The 12,771-nt window shown below is 43.8% G+C and overlaps 1 protein-coding gene across 5 annotated transcripts in view; it reads left to right on the forward strand.

The window, feature by feature from the left end:
- Positions 1 to 12,771, forward strand: part of LOC115139703 (serine-rich coiled-coil domain-containing protein 1-like) — a 114,286-nt gene that overhangs the window by 44,009 nt on the left and 57,506 nt on the right. Inside the window, exon 11 of one of the 5 annotated variants that reach the window (XM_029677382.2) lies at positions 2,337 to 7,393. The exons of the other annotated variants lie outside the window; for them this stretch is intronic. Within the exon in view, the coding sequence (XP_029533242.2) occupies positions 2,337 to 2,507 (171 nt within the window). The 3' untranslated portion in view covers positions 2,508 to 7,393. Of the gene's footprint in view, positions 1 to 2,336; positions 7,394 to 12,771 lie in introns of those variants that run through there. 5 annotated transcript variants of the gene reach the window in all.

The raw sequence follows: 12,771 nt of genomic DNA on the forward strand, positions 1-12,771 counted from the left end.
TCAAAGGTATATGAATCTAAACTCAGCAAGAAAGAAATGTCCCTTTTTCAGGACCCTGTCTTTCAAAGATAATTCGTAAAAATTCAAATAACTTCAGAGATCTTTATTATAAAGGTTTTAAACACTGTTTCCCATGCTTGTTCAATGAACCACAAACAATTAATGAACGTGCACCTGTGGAACGGTCGTTAAGACATAAATAGCTTACGTTGTTAGGCAATTAAGGTCACAGTTATGAAAACTGAGGACACAAAAGAGGCCTTTCTACTGACTCTGAAAAACACCAAAAGAAAGATGCCCAGGGTCCCTGCTCATCTGTGTAAATGTGCCTTAGGCATGCTGCAAGGAGGCATGAGGACTGCAGATGTGGCATGGGCAATAAATTGCAATCTCCGTACTGCGAGACGCCTAAGACAGCGCTACAGGGAGACAGGACAGACAGCTGATCGTCCTCGCACTGGCAGACCACGTGAGAGGCTGGACTGAGGGCTTGTAGGCATGTTGGCATGTTGTAAGGCAGATCCTCACCAGACATCACGCCTATGGGCACAAACCCACCGTTGCTGGACCAGGCAGGACTGGCAAAAAGTGCTCTTCACTGACGAGTCGCGGTTTTGTCTCACTAGGGGTGATGGTCGGATGTGCGTTTATTGTTAAAGGAATGAGTGTTACACCGAGGCCTGTACTCTGGAGCGGGATCGATTTGGAGGTGGAGGGTCTATCATGGTCTGGGGCGGTGTGTCACAGCATCATCGGACTGAGCTTGTTGTCATTGCAGGCAATCTCAACGTTGTGTGTTACAGGGAAGACATCCTCCTCCCTCATGTGGTACCCTTCCTGCAGGCTCATCCTGACATGACCCCTCCAGCATGACAATGCCACCAGCCATACTGCTCGTTCTGTGTGTGATTTCTGCAAGACAGGTATGTCAGTGTTCTGCCATGGGCAGCGAAGACCCCGGATCTCAATCCCTTTGAGCACATCTGGGACCTGTTGGAAGGGCTAGGGCCATTCCCCACCCAGAAATTTCCTGGAACTTGCAGGTGTCTTGTTGGAAGAGTGGGGTAACATCTCACAGCAAGAACAGGCAAATCTGGTGCATGGTCGGTGTTGTTAGGCCTAGAAGTTTGTTTGAGGGACGAAAAGTTTTGAAATTTAAGGTATGCAATTCAAGAGTGAAAACTGCATACTCAACTCTCATTTTAAGCCAAGATTGTTCCTTCTCTGTCCAGATCTACAACCAGCTAAATTAGGTCTCTGTCTCGTCCCCAATTCCAGATCTACCTCTACCTCTGACTAATGGTAAAGCACTGCAGAAAGTAATCTTTCTGCCCTACTTACACTCCCCTCTTTTTAAATGTCTTCCTACTTCCTCCTCTTTCAGCTGTCCCTCCATCTGTATATCCTTCCTCATCTTTATGGTGCTGGCCTGTCCTCTTTAGACCTCCCTCCCCTTTCCCCTCTTTTTGTAATCCCCCCCCCCTTTTTTTTTTCAATTTTCCTCCCCGCTTCTTCTCCCTCCACCTCTTTCTGCTGTCCCTCTATCTGTATATCCCAGCTCAGCTTTATGGTTTTGGGTTTGTCCTACTTCTCCCAGAGTGTATGCGAAGGTGATAAAATGAGTTCTCGCCTGTGCCCAGACCACGGCTCCTTAACCGTAACTCCTTTTGGGCTCCTGACACTGAGTGGGGAGGGGACGAGGATCATACACACCATTAAGCCTGATGTAATGTGTGGGGTGGGACCCTGTGGCGTCTGCCCGATCTGCATGTTCATGTGCGGTCTGGACGGAGGCAGGGTTATTAGGGCCCTGAAAAGGGAAATAGTGTTTTTACTGTGATTTTTACTGTGACCATCAACTTTTACTGGCAGAGGCGTCCCTCTATCAGCCTGCTGTGGTGCTGCAGCAGCTGCCCCTTACTGCAGGAGGCCCCTCCAACGTCCAGGACCTTGTAAACACAGGAGGGCGCTAAGTATGGCAGGTGGAACTTAGAGGGAGACGTACAGGCCTGCAGTCAGGGCATTGGTACTCATCTATACTGGATCAGATGAAGGTTATGTGAAGGAAGCCAGAACTTTCTTCTTGTCCTTGTCAACCGATCAGGAGGCCATCATGCTCAGGACTAACTCCCGGTCCTACATCAACAGGACTAACTCCTGGCCCTACATCAATAATATCTACCAGAAGGGTGCACAGTTTTAAAAATATTTTTTAACATTTGGTATCTAGTGCACTATATGCAGGCTGTTAAGCTGCCATGTTATCCACCCCTGATTCCCCCCTATTCCAGGTTTGCTGACATTGATCCCAAGATATTGGTGTGTTTTGTTTGCAGGGCAGAGGTTGCGGGAGCACGGTCATGTTGTCACGCAGGCCGCTAAGTGAGTGGTGTTTGATCTGGACTTGTATGTGTGTTGTTGTGTTTCCTGCTTTGTGGACTACTGGAGAATGCTCCCTGCATTATACTATACAGTACCGTACCATAGAGAATGTCCCCTGCACCTGAAGCATGGCATGCCAGTTAGGCCCTGGCGTTAGGGCACTACTTAACCCCCCAGTCACTGCACCTCCTGAACCCTGCTTTTCACCCTTGACCCTGATCTGTCAGCCTTTGCCCCCCCCCCCTCCTTGTCCTGTCAGCTGAGCCACGGAGGTTATGCACTAGCTGACCTCTCCAGTCTGATCTAGGTGCACTATGCTCTAACACAGCCACATACATCTCTGCTAGTTGCACCGGTTGCATTAGGAATGGTAGTATGAATCGCTCACTTTCCCTATGGCTCATATTGTGGCCCTTGTCTTCCATGATTGGTTTACCCAGGTTCTGCTATTGTTTCGCGTTGAGTTCTGCGATCGTGGTTTGTTACTTAACAGCCTCCTTGCGTCCACTAACAGCGTGCGTGCGTATATCAGGTGGAATTTTGAGAGGAATGAACAGACAGTGGGCTGCCTTGTAGAGTGTACCCATAGGGCAGTAGCAGGCAGGGATGGATGAAAGCTCCTGTTGGTATGTGCATATGCAGTGCTCCAACACCCTGGACCAGAGCTGTAATATGTCACTAACTCTGGTCCAGGGCATAGCTAGTAGCTATCTAGCTCTGGTCCACACTAGCTCTGGTCCAGGGTGTAGCTTGTAGCTATCTAGCTCTGTTCTGCACTAACTCTGCTCTAGGGTGTAGCTAGCTAGCTCTGGTCCGCACTAACTTCTAGCTACGCCCTGGATCAGAGCTAATTATTGCAGACCAGAGCTAGTGCGGACCAGAGCTAGCTAGCTAATAGGTACGCCCTGGAACAGAGCTTGGGACAGATTATAGCTCTGGTCCAGGGCGTTAGAACACTATGGGCACATACACCATCTGAGAAGCAAGCACATGCTCTTTGAGGTTCACAGACCAGGTGGCCACCGCGTGCATAATCTGGATGCTTTTCATTGTTTGTGGTTGGTTGGGGTACCTGTCTGGGGTGATTACTAGGACCGTATGTGTGTGGATAATTCCTTGATCCTCATTGGTTTCCCACGAACGTACATCTTTTTGCCTGGTTCAGACTTGCAACCATACACAGGCAAGTACAGGGATACAAACAACCTCTGAAATACCTCCAAACTTTTGGAATACAACCACTTCTGAGGTTGGTGAATTGTTGTATCTGAAAACATTGCTTTTCATATTGATGTCTCTAGGTATGTGCACACCAGGATTTCGTTAGGAAAATGTGGTGCTGAACAATTTGAGAAATTGACCGGACCCATGTGCATTGGGTGAGTAAACTGATTAAGGCGTCCATCCGCGGTGCTCAGAATGACAAATCACATTTAGATTACGGTAATCTTTTTTTTTTTTAACAGCAAGTCGAGGATGCAAGGATGTGCGGCCAGTCTTACTGAATTCTGCACTTTGAAGATGCTGAAATAACTGTTCACATTTACTTTTCCTCGCCCAACAAGACGAGGAACGAACAGCAAAATCACTAGTCTATGTCACTCTACTATCCCCCATAGTAGAAAAGTTTACCTATTTCATTGGTCAGCTTGACAAGGAAGAAATAGCCTATTTCAAACAGACTCTGGGACAGTTGTGGGACGATAGATCCCACATTTATGCAACCAGTAGGCCGAGGCTACAATTTTAAAAATGGAAAAGAAATGAGTCTGATGCAACAGATCAGAATAATTATATTAAAATGTTGATGAACTATTATTTCTTCACATTATAAGTGCAACAACGCACACAAGGCAGTAGGCTACGTGCAAATGTTTGTTCCATAATGCAATTAGTGGGAAAAAACAGTCTAAAGCACATGTGACCGAGAGGAAAATATCCTAGAAATGTAGAAAGAGGGGGAGATCTGATAGGCAACAAGTAGCATGGGCTGCTTATATGACTAGGATTGTGCCTTTGGCTAATACCTTCCGATTATGGGTCTGATTTTTGCTAGGCTACTTTGAAGCAAGGTAAAGACATGCCTCCATAATATGTAGTAAAACATTCAGGTTTCAAACAATTAAGTAAACTGTATGTTTCCAAAATGCATACTGCCTCCAGCTCATTGCAAAGAGGTGTGTGACATGTTGATGAAGCCTGCCTTCCGTTGCCTATGCATTTGCTGTTTGAGATGCCGTAGCAGCAGCTCTCGCTCAAAGGCTCCTGTATCTGTATGCGGTACGCTTGTGATGAATAAGATGCATGTTTTTTTGATGTATCCGTTTGTTTGTTTCTGGTTGTTGTGTGTGTCATGCGCATTAGCGTTTGTGCGTGTGTGTGTGCACATTTGTGTGTGCACGTGTGCATGCGCTTTTGTCTGTGTTGTGAGAGAAGAGTGCCTCTGCCCATAATTAAGAGGTGCTCTGTGCTGCATCATTGTGCAGGATTAGATTGAGATAAGTGCGCTGGCTCCTGGCCAGGCTGGCGTGGGACAACCTGAATGACTCGTGTGTTCCCCATTCAGCATAATGGCATGTCATCCCAAAGGAGGACGGCCTAGGCTCTCTTAGCATCTCTCTGCTCTTCTTCTGGTAGCCACTTCCTTGTAGAGTCCTGCCCCCCCCTCACCGAAGGCACTGTGTGCTCACATACAATGTCTTCAGAAAGTATTCACACCACCTTTCCACATTTTGTTGTTTGTCTGAATTTTAAATGGATTAAATTGAGATGTTGTGCCACTGATCTACATCGACATTTTTACAAGTTAATGAAAAATGAAAAGCTGAATTTCTTGAGTCAATAAGTATTAAACCCTTTTGTTATGTTAAGCCTAAATAAAATTGTGCTTAACAAGTCACAATAAGTTGAATGGACTCACTCTGTGTGAATTTCAAGCACGGATTCAACCACAAAGACCAGGGAGCTTATCTAATGGTTCGCAAAGAAGGGAACAAATTGGTCTATGGGTTAAAAAAAGCAGACATTGAATATCCCTTAAGGCATGGTACATTACTAATTACACTTTGGATGGTGAATCAATACACCCAGACACTACAAACATACAGGCACCCAACAATGTAGTTACTCCACAATACTAACTTAAATGACAGAGAGAAAAATAGGAAGCCTGTACAGAATAAAAATATTCCAAAACATGCATCCTGTTTGCAATAAGGCACTAAAGTGATACCACCCCCCAAAAATGCTTTTTCTCCCCAATTTCGATTTTGTCTCATCGCTGCGTCCTCCGAAACATGACCCATCAAACCGGGCTTAATAACATCCGCCCGCTTAACCCGGACGCCAGCTGCACCAATGTTACGGAGGAAACAGTGTTCAACTGATGACCGAGGTCAGCCTACAGCCGCCCGGCCTGCCACAAGGAATTGCTAGAGTGCGATGAGCCCAAGTAATGCTCCCCCGGCCAAACCCTCCGCTAACCCGGACAACGCTGGGCCAATTGTACTCCGCCCTATGGGACTTCCGATCACGGCCGGTTGTGATACAGCCCAGGATCGAACTCTCATCTGTAGTGACGCCTCTAGCAGTGCAATGCAGTGACAGACCGCTGCACCACTCGGGAGGCCAGAAATTCACTTTTTGTCCTGAATACAAAGCGTTATATTTGGGGCAAACATAACACATCACTGAGTACCACTCTTCATGTTTTAAAGCGTGGTGGTGGCTACATCATGTTATGAGTATGCTTGTCATCATCAAGGACTAGGGAGTTTTTTTGTACAAAAATGTACGGAATAGAGCTAAACACAGGCAAAATTCAAGAGGAAAACTTCATTCTGCATTCCAACAGACACTGGGAGACAAATTCACCTTTCAGCGATACAATAACCTAAAAATCAAGGCCAAATACACTGGAGTTGCAGTTTGTTTTTTACTTAAACCAGCATGAAAATCGGTCAAGTCTTGAAAATGTCTGTAGCAATGATCAACTTGCCAGAGCTTGAATAATTGTTTAAAGAATATAATAGCCTAATATTGTACAATCCAGATGTGCAAAGCACTTAGAGACTTACCCAGACAGAATCACTGCTGTAATCGTGGCCAAAGGTGATTTTAGCATGTATTGACTCGGGGTTGAATACTTATCTAATCAGCATATACAGTACCAGTCAAAAGTTGTCACACCTACTCATTTCTGGGGTTTTCTTTATTTGTACTTTTTTCTACATTGTAGAATAATAGTGAAGACATCACAACTATTAACTAACACATGGAATAATGTAGTAACCAAAAAGTGTTACAATACAAATTAAAATACATTATATATTTGAGATTCTTCAAAGTATCCACCTTTTTGCCTTGATGACAGCTTTGCACAATCTTGGCATTCTCTCAACCAGCTTCATGAGGTAGTCACCTGGAATCAATTTAAATGAACAGGTGTGCCTTAAGTTAATTTGTGGAATTTCTCTCCTTATTAATGCGTTTGAGCCCATCAGTTGTGTTGTGACAAGGTAGGGTTGGTATACAGAAGATAGCCTTATTTGGTAAAAGACCAAGTCCATATTATGGCAAGAACAGCCCCAAATACGCAAAGAGAAATGAGTCTACGCCTTCACTATGGTGAATCACTAAAACAATACAGAAATACACTACGGAAAAAGAAGGAACAGCATGTCAGAAATCAGCTCAATGCAATTGAAGAATCCATAGACTCTAACCACTTCTGGGAAAATTGGAGAACACTAAACAAACAACAACACGAAGAATTATCTATCCAAAATGGAGATGTATGGGTAAACCACTTCTCCAATCTTTTTGGTTCTATAACAAAGAACAAAGAGCAAAAACATATACATGATCAAATACAGATCTTAGAATCAACTATTAAAGACTACCAGAACCCACTGGATTCTCCAATTACATTGAATGAGTTACAGGACAAAATAAAAACCCTTCAACCCAAAAAGGCCTGTGGTGTCGATGGTATCCTCAATGAAATGATCAAATATACAGACAACAAATTCCAATTGGCTATACTAAAACTCTTTAACATCATACTTAGCTCTGGCATCTTCCCCAATATTTGGAACCAAGGACTGATCACCCCAATCCACAAAAGTGGAGACAAATTTGACCCCAATAACTACCGTGGAATATGTGTCAACAGTAACCTTGGGAAAATCCTCTGCATTATTATTAACAGCAGACTCGTACATTTCCTCAATGAAAACAATGTACTGAGCAAATGTCAAATGGGCTTTTTACCAAATTACCGTACAACAGACCATGTATTCACCCTGCACACCCTAATTGACAACCAAACAAACCAAAACAAAGGCAAAGTCTTCTCATGCTTTGTTGATTTCAAAAAAGCCTTCGACTCAATCTGGCATGAGGGTCTGCTATACAAACTGATGGAAAGTGGTGTTGGGGTAAAACATACGACATTATAAAATCCATGTACACAAACAACAAGTGTGCGGTTAAAATTGGCAAAAACACACACATTTCTTCACACAGGGTCGTGGGGTTAGACAGGGATGCAGCTTAAGCCCCACCCTCTTCAACATATATATCAACGAATTGGCGCGGGCACTAGAAAAGTCTGCAGCACCCGGCCTCCCCTGCTAGAATCCAAGTCAAATGTCTGCTGTTTGCTGATGATCTGGTGCTTCTGTCACCAACCAAGGAGGGCCTACAGCAGCACCTAGATCTTATGCACAGATTCTGTCAGACCTGGGCCCTGACAGTAAATCTCAGTAAGACCAAAATAATGGTGTTCCAAAAAGGTCCAGTCACCAGGACCACAAATACAAATTCCATCTAGACACTGTTGCCCTAGAGCACACAAAAACTATACATACCTTGGCCTAAACATCAGCGCCACAGGTAACTTCCACAAAGCTGTGAACGATCTGAGAGACAAGGCAAGAAGGGCATTCTATGCTATCAAAAGAAACATACATTTCAACATACCAATTAGGATTTGGCTAAAAATACTTGAATCAGTCATAGAGCCCATTGCCCTTTATGGTTGTGAGGTCTGGGGTCCGCCACCAACCAAGACTTCACAAAATGGGACAAACACCAAATTGAGACTCTGCACGCAGAATTCTGCAAAAATATCCTCCGTGTACAACGTAAAACACCAAATAATGCATGCAGAGCAGAATTAGGCCGATACCCACTAATTATCAAAATCCAGAAAAGAGCCGTTAAATTCTACAACCACCTAAAAGGAAGCGATTCACAAACCTTCCATAACAAAGCCATCACCTACAGAGAGATGAACCTGGAGAAGAGTCCCTAAGCAAGCTGGTCCTGGGGCTCTGTTCACAAACACAAACACACCCTACAGAGCCCCAGGACAACAGCACAATTAGACCCAACCAAATCATGAGAAAACAAAAAGATAATTACTTAACACATTGGAAAGAATTAACAAAAAAACAGAGCAAACTAGAATGCTATTTGGCCCTACACAGAGAGTACACAGCAGCAGAATACCTGACCACTGTGACTGACCCAAAATTAAGGAAAGCTTTGACTATGTACAGACTCAGTGAGCATAGCCTTGCTATTGAGAAAGGCCGCCGTAGGCAGACATGGCTCTCAAGAGAAGACAGGCTATGTGCTCACTGCCCACAAAATGAGGTGGAAACTGAGCTGCACTTCCTAACCTCCTGCCCAATGTATGACCATATTAGAGAGACATATTTCCCCAGATTACACAGATCCACAAAGAATTCGAAAACAAATCCAATTTTGAAAAACTCCCATATCTTTTGGGTGAAATTCCACAGTGTGCCATCACAACAGCAAGATTTGTGACCTGTTGCCACGAGAAAAGGGCAACCAGTGAAGAACAAACACCATTGTAAATACAACCCATATTTATGCTTATTCATTTTATCTTGTGTCCTTTAACTATTTGTACATTGTATATATATATATAATATGACATTTGTAATGTCTTTACTGTTTTGAAACTTCTGTATGTGTAATGTTTACTGTTAATTTTTGTTGTTTTTCACTTTATATATTCACTTTGTATGTTGTCTACCTCACTTGCTTTGGCAATGTTAACACATGTTTCCCATGCCAATAAAGCCCTTGAATTGAATTGAATTGAATTGAAATTGAATTTAATTGAAATGGCAGTCCATCATTACTTTAAGACATGAAGGTCAGTCAATCTGGAAAATGTCAAGAACTTTGAGTGCAGTACAAAAACCATCAAGCGCTATGATGAAACTGGCTTTCATGAGGACCGCCACAGGAAAGGAAGACCCATAGTTACATCTGCTGCAGAGGATAAGTTCATTTAGAGTTACCAGCCTCAGAAATTGCAGCCCAAATAAATGCTTCAGAGTTCAAGTAACAGACACATCTCAACATCAACTGTTCAGAGGAGACTGTGTGAATCGCTGCAAAGAAACAATTACTAAAGGACACCAACAAGAAGAAGAGACTTGCTTGGTCCAAGAAACACGAGAAATGGACATTAGACCGGCGGACATCTGACATCAACATTTTTGGTTCCACCCGCTGTGTGTTTGTGAGACGCAGAGTAGGTGAACGGATGATCTGGCTCCCACCGTGAAACATGGATGAGGAGGTGTAGGGGTGCTTCACTGTCAGTGATTTATTTAGAATTCAAGGCACAGTTAACCAGCATGGCTACGAAAACATTCTGCAGCAATACGCCATTGCATCTGCTTTGTGCCTAGTGGGACCATCATTCAGAGTGAAGGAAAAGCAGCCAACAAGTGTTCAGCATATGTAGGAACTCCTTCAAGAGTTGGGGCGAAGGTTCAGCTTCCAACAGGACAATGACCCTAAGCACACAGACAAGACAGCGCAGGAGGTGCTTCGGGACAAGTCTTTGAATGTCTTTGAGTGGCCCAGCCAGAGCCCAGACTGGAACATGATCAAACATCTCTGGAGAGACCTGAAAAAAGCTGTGTAGCGGCGCTGCCCATCCAACCTGACAGAGCTTGAGAGGATCTGCAGAGAAGAATGGGAGAAACTACAGGTGTGCCAAGCTTGTAGCGTCATACCCAAGAAGACTGAAGGCTGTAATTACTGCCAAACAAAGGTGCTTCAAAAAATTACTGAGTAAAGGGTCTGAATACTTGTGTAAATGTCATACTTTTTTAAAATCTTTTTTTTTTTTTTGCAAAAATGTCTTGACCTGTTTTTGGATTGTCATAATGGGGTATTGTTTGGGGGAAAGTAAAAATGTACTTATTGTGATACATGGTCGTCTCACCTTGATGACAGCTTTGCACGTTCTTGGCATTCTCTCAGCCAGCTTCACCTGGAATGCTTTTCCAACAGTCTTGAAGGAGTTCCCACATATGCTGAGCACTTGTTGGCTGCTTTTCTTTCACTCTTCAACTCATCCCAAACCATCTCAATTGGGTTTTGAGGTCGGGTGATTGTGGAGGCCAGGTCATCTGATGCAAAACTCCATCACACTCCTTCTTGATAATGTACACTTTTTATCAGTGAATTCATCTCTGGGTAAGTAGAAAACTTCTTAATTGTCAGAGTCTCGCACTAAAACCTTTAATGTAGCTTGGTGAGAGAACCACGTATCACAGTCATAGTAAGTACATTTTTACTCAAAGTAGCTATCAGTAAAGTTTGTGCTAGTAAGAAAAGAAAAGTTGGAGTGTAACTGCAAAGAAAAGCAAGGGTGTTAGTTAGTTAGTTAGTCATTCACTGGATACCACTGCTAAAGTAACAGCTAGTGGGGATCTAATGACAAACTCAACAAACAACTCTAATGTTATGTCCAGATGACATGGACATATTTGGTCAGTCACTCCCTCTCAGGCAGATCGTAGGCCTATGCAACCCAATAAGTATAATTTTTGCGGCTCTCTACATCTATTGGTTATGACTTTGCACCAGTGATCAGGCTGAACTTGGTGTCCGGGATAAGTTTGTCAAGGTAACCACAGCGGTCTAAAGTGCTGACAGAAGGCCCAGTGCCCGCTGGGCCGCTGCCCCTGTACCCGGTGCATGGTGCGCGGTTGGGGGTGGGTGGCCGTCAGCAGAAGGTGAATCGTACTCTAGCAGTCCCCTTCTCCCCTGCGGCCTGGGGGAACAGAACGAGGAGGCAGCACCTCGCTGGGGACAGATGGCCCGACAGACAGCAACAGCTAGGCATAATGAACAACTTAATAAATAATTATCTCAACAATGACACTCGCTACAGGAGGAGGAGGACAAAACAGGCAAGCAAGCAGCCCACATAAACCATACACAGGAAGGCCAGTTAAATGCTGGAACCAGGCAGACTTTTAGTAAAGGAGTGGGTGCACTGAGGACAACTCACACTAACCCTTTTATAGATGATCCTGGAGTCTTGTCACCTTGTTACTGGGAGAAAATGGTTCATTTACAAGAGTACTCCCACACTGAGCTAATTAGTCATTTTTCTTACATGTACTGTATCAATCAGCTACACTATAGGTGCTAAATATAACACGACAGGCAGGGCAATGTGTCTTGGGTGGGCTGTGAACTGTAGATGTTGAGTGGTTTGTGTAGCCATAGTGCTTCACCCATGTCACCCCCCGCTACAGCCCTGGCGTGTTTTTCTGGAACTGTCCTATTACTGTTCTTATCAGTAGAGTAGGATGTTATGCCTCTTGGCTCATGGCACTGAACTTCTTCCATCTGCCCCTAACGGCTCACTTCTAATGGTTTCGTGTAAATATTAATTGACTGGGGAAGCAGGTTAATCTAATTACTGTCATACCGCTGGATACCAGTGGGGAAGACCGGGAGCGAAATTATTCATAGTCTCACTCTCTCACACCAGCCAGATTACATTGTTTTTTATTTTTTTGTATATTACCCCCTTTTTCTCGCCAATTGTGATCTTGTCTCATCGCTGCAACTCACCAACGGGCTCGGGAGGAGAAGGTCAAGTCATGCTCCGAAACATGACCCATCAAACCGCGCTTCTTAACTTCTTGCGTCGAGCCATCCCGGATCCGGTATTGTGACTACAGCCTCAAGCTCATTACCATAATGCAACGTTAACGATTCATGAAAATCGCAAATTAAATTAATCTATTTGCTCTCAAGCTTAGCCTTTTGTTAACAGATTTTCAAAATATGCTTCTCAACCATTGCAAAACAAGCATTTGTGTAACAGTATTGATAGCTAACATAGCATTTAGCGTAGCATTTAGCGTTAGCATTCAGCAGGCAACATTTACACAAAAAAACAGAAAAGCATTCAAATAAAATAATTTACCTTTGAAGAACTTCAGATGTTTTCAATGAGGAGACTCTCAGATAGCAAATGTTCAGTTTTTCCTGAAAGATTATTTGTTTAGGACAAATCGCTCCGTTTTCTGCGTC

Source organism: Oncorhynchus nerka, linkage group LG13 (genome assembly GCF_034236695.1).
Source record: "Oncorhynchus nerka isolate Pitt River linkage group LG13, Oner_Uvic_2.0, whole genome shotgun sequence".
In the NCBI taxonomy this organism is placed as follows: domain Eukaryota; kingdom Metazoa; phylum Chordata; class Actinopteri; order Salmoniformes; family Salmonidae; genus Oncorhynchus; species Oncorhynchus nerka.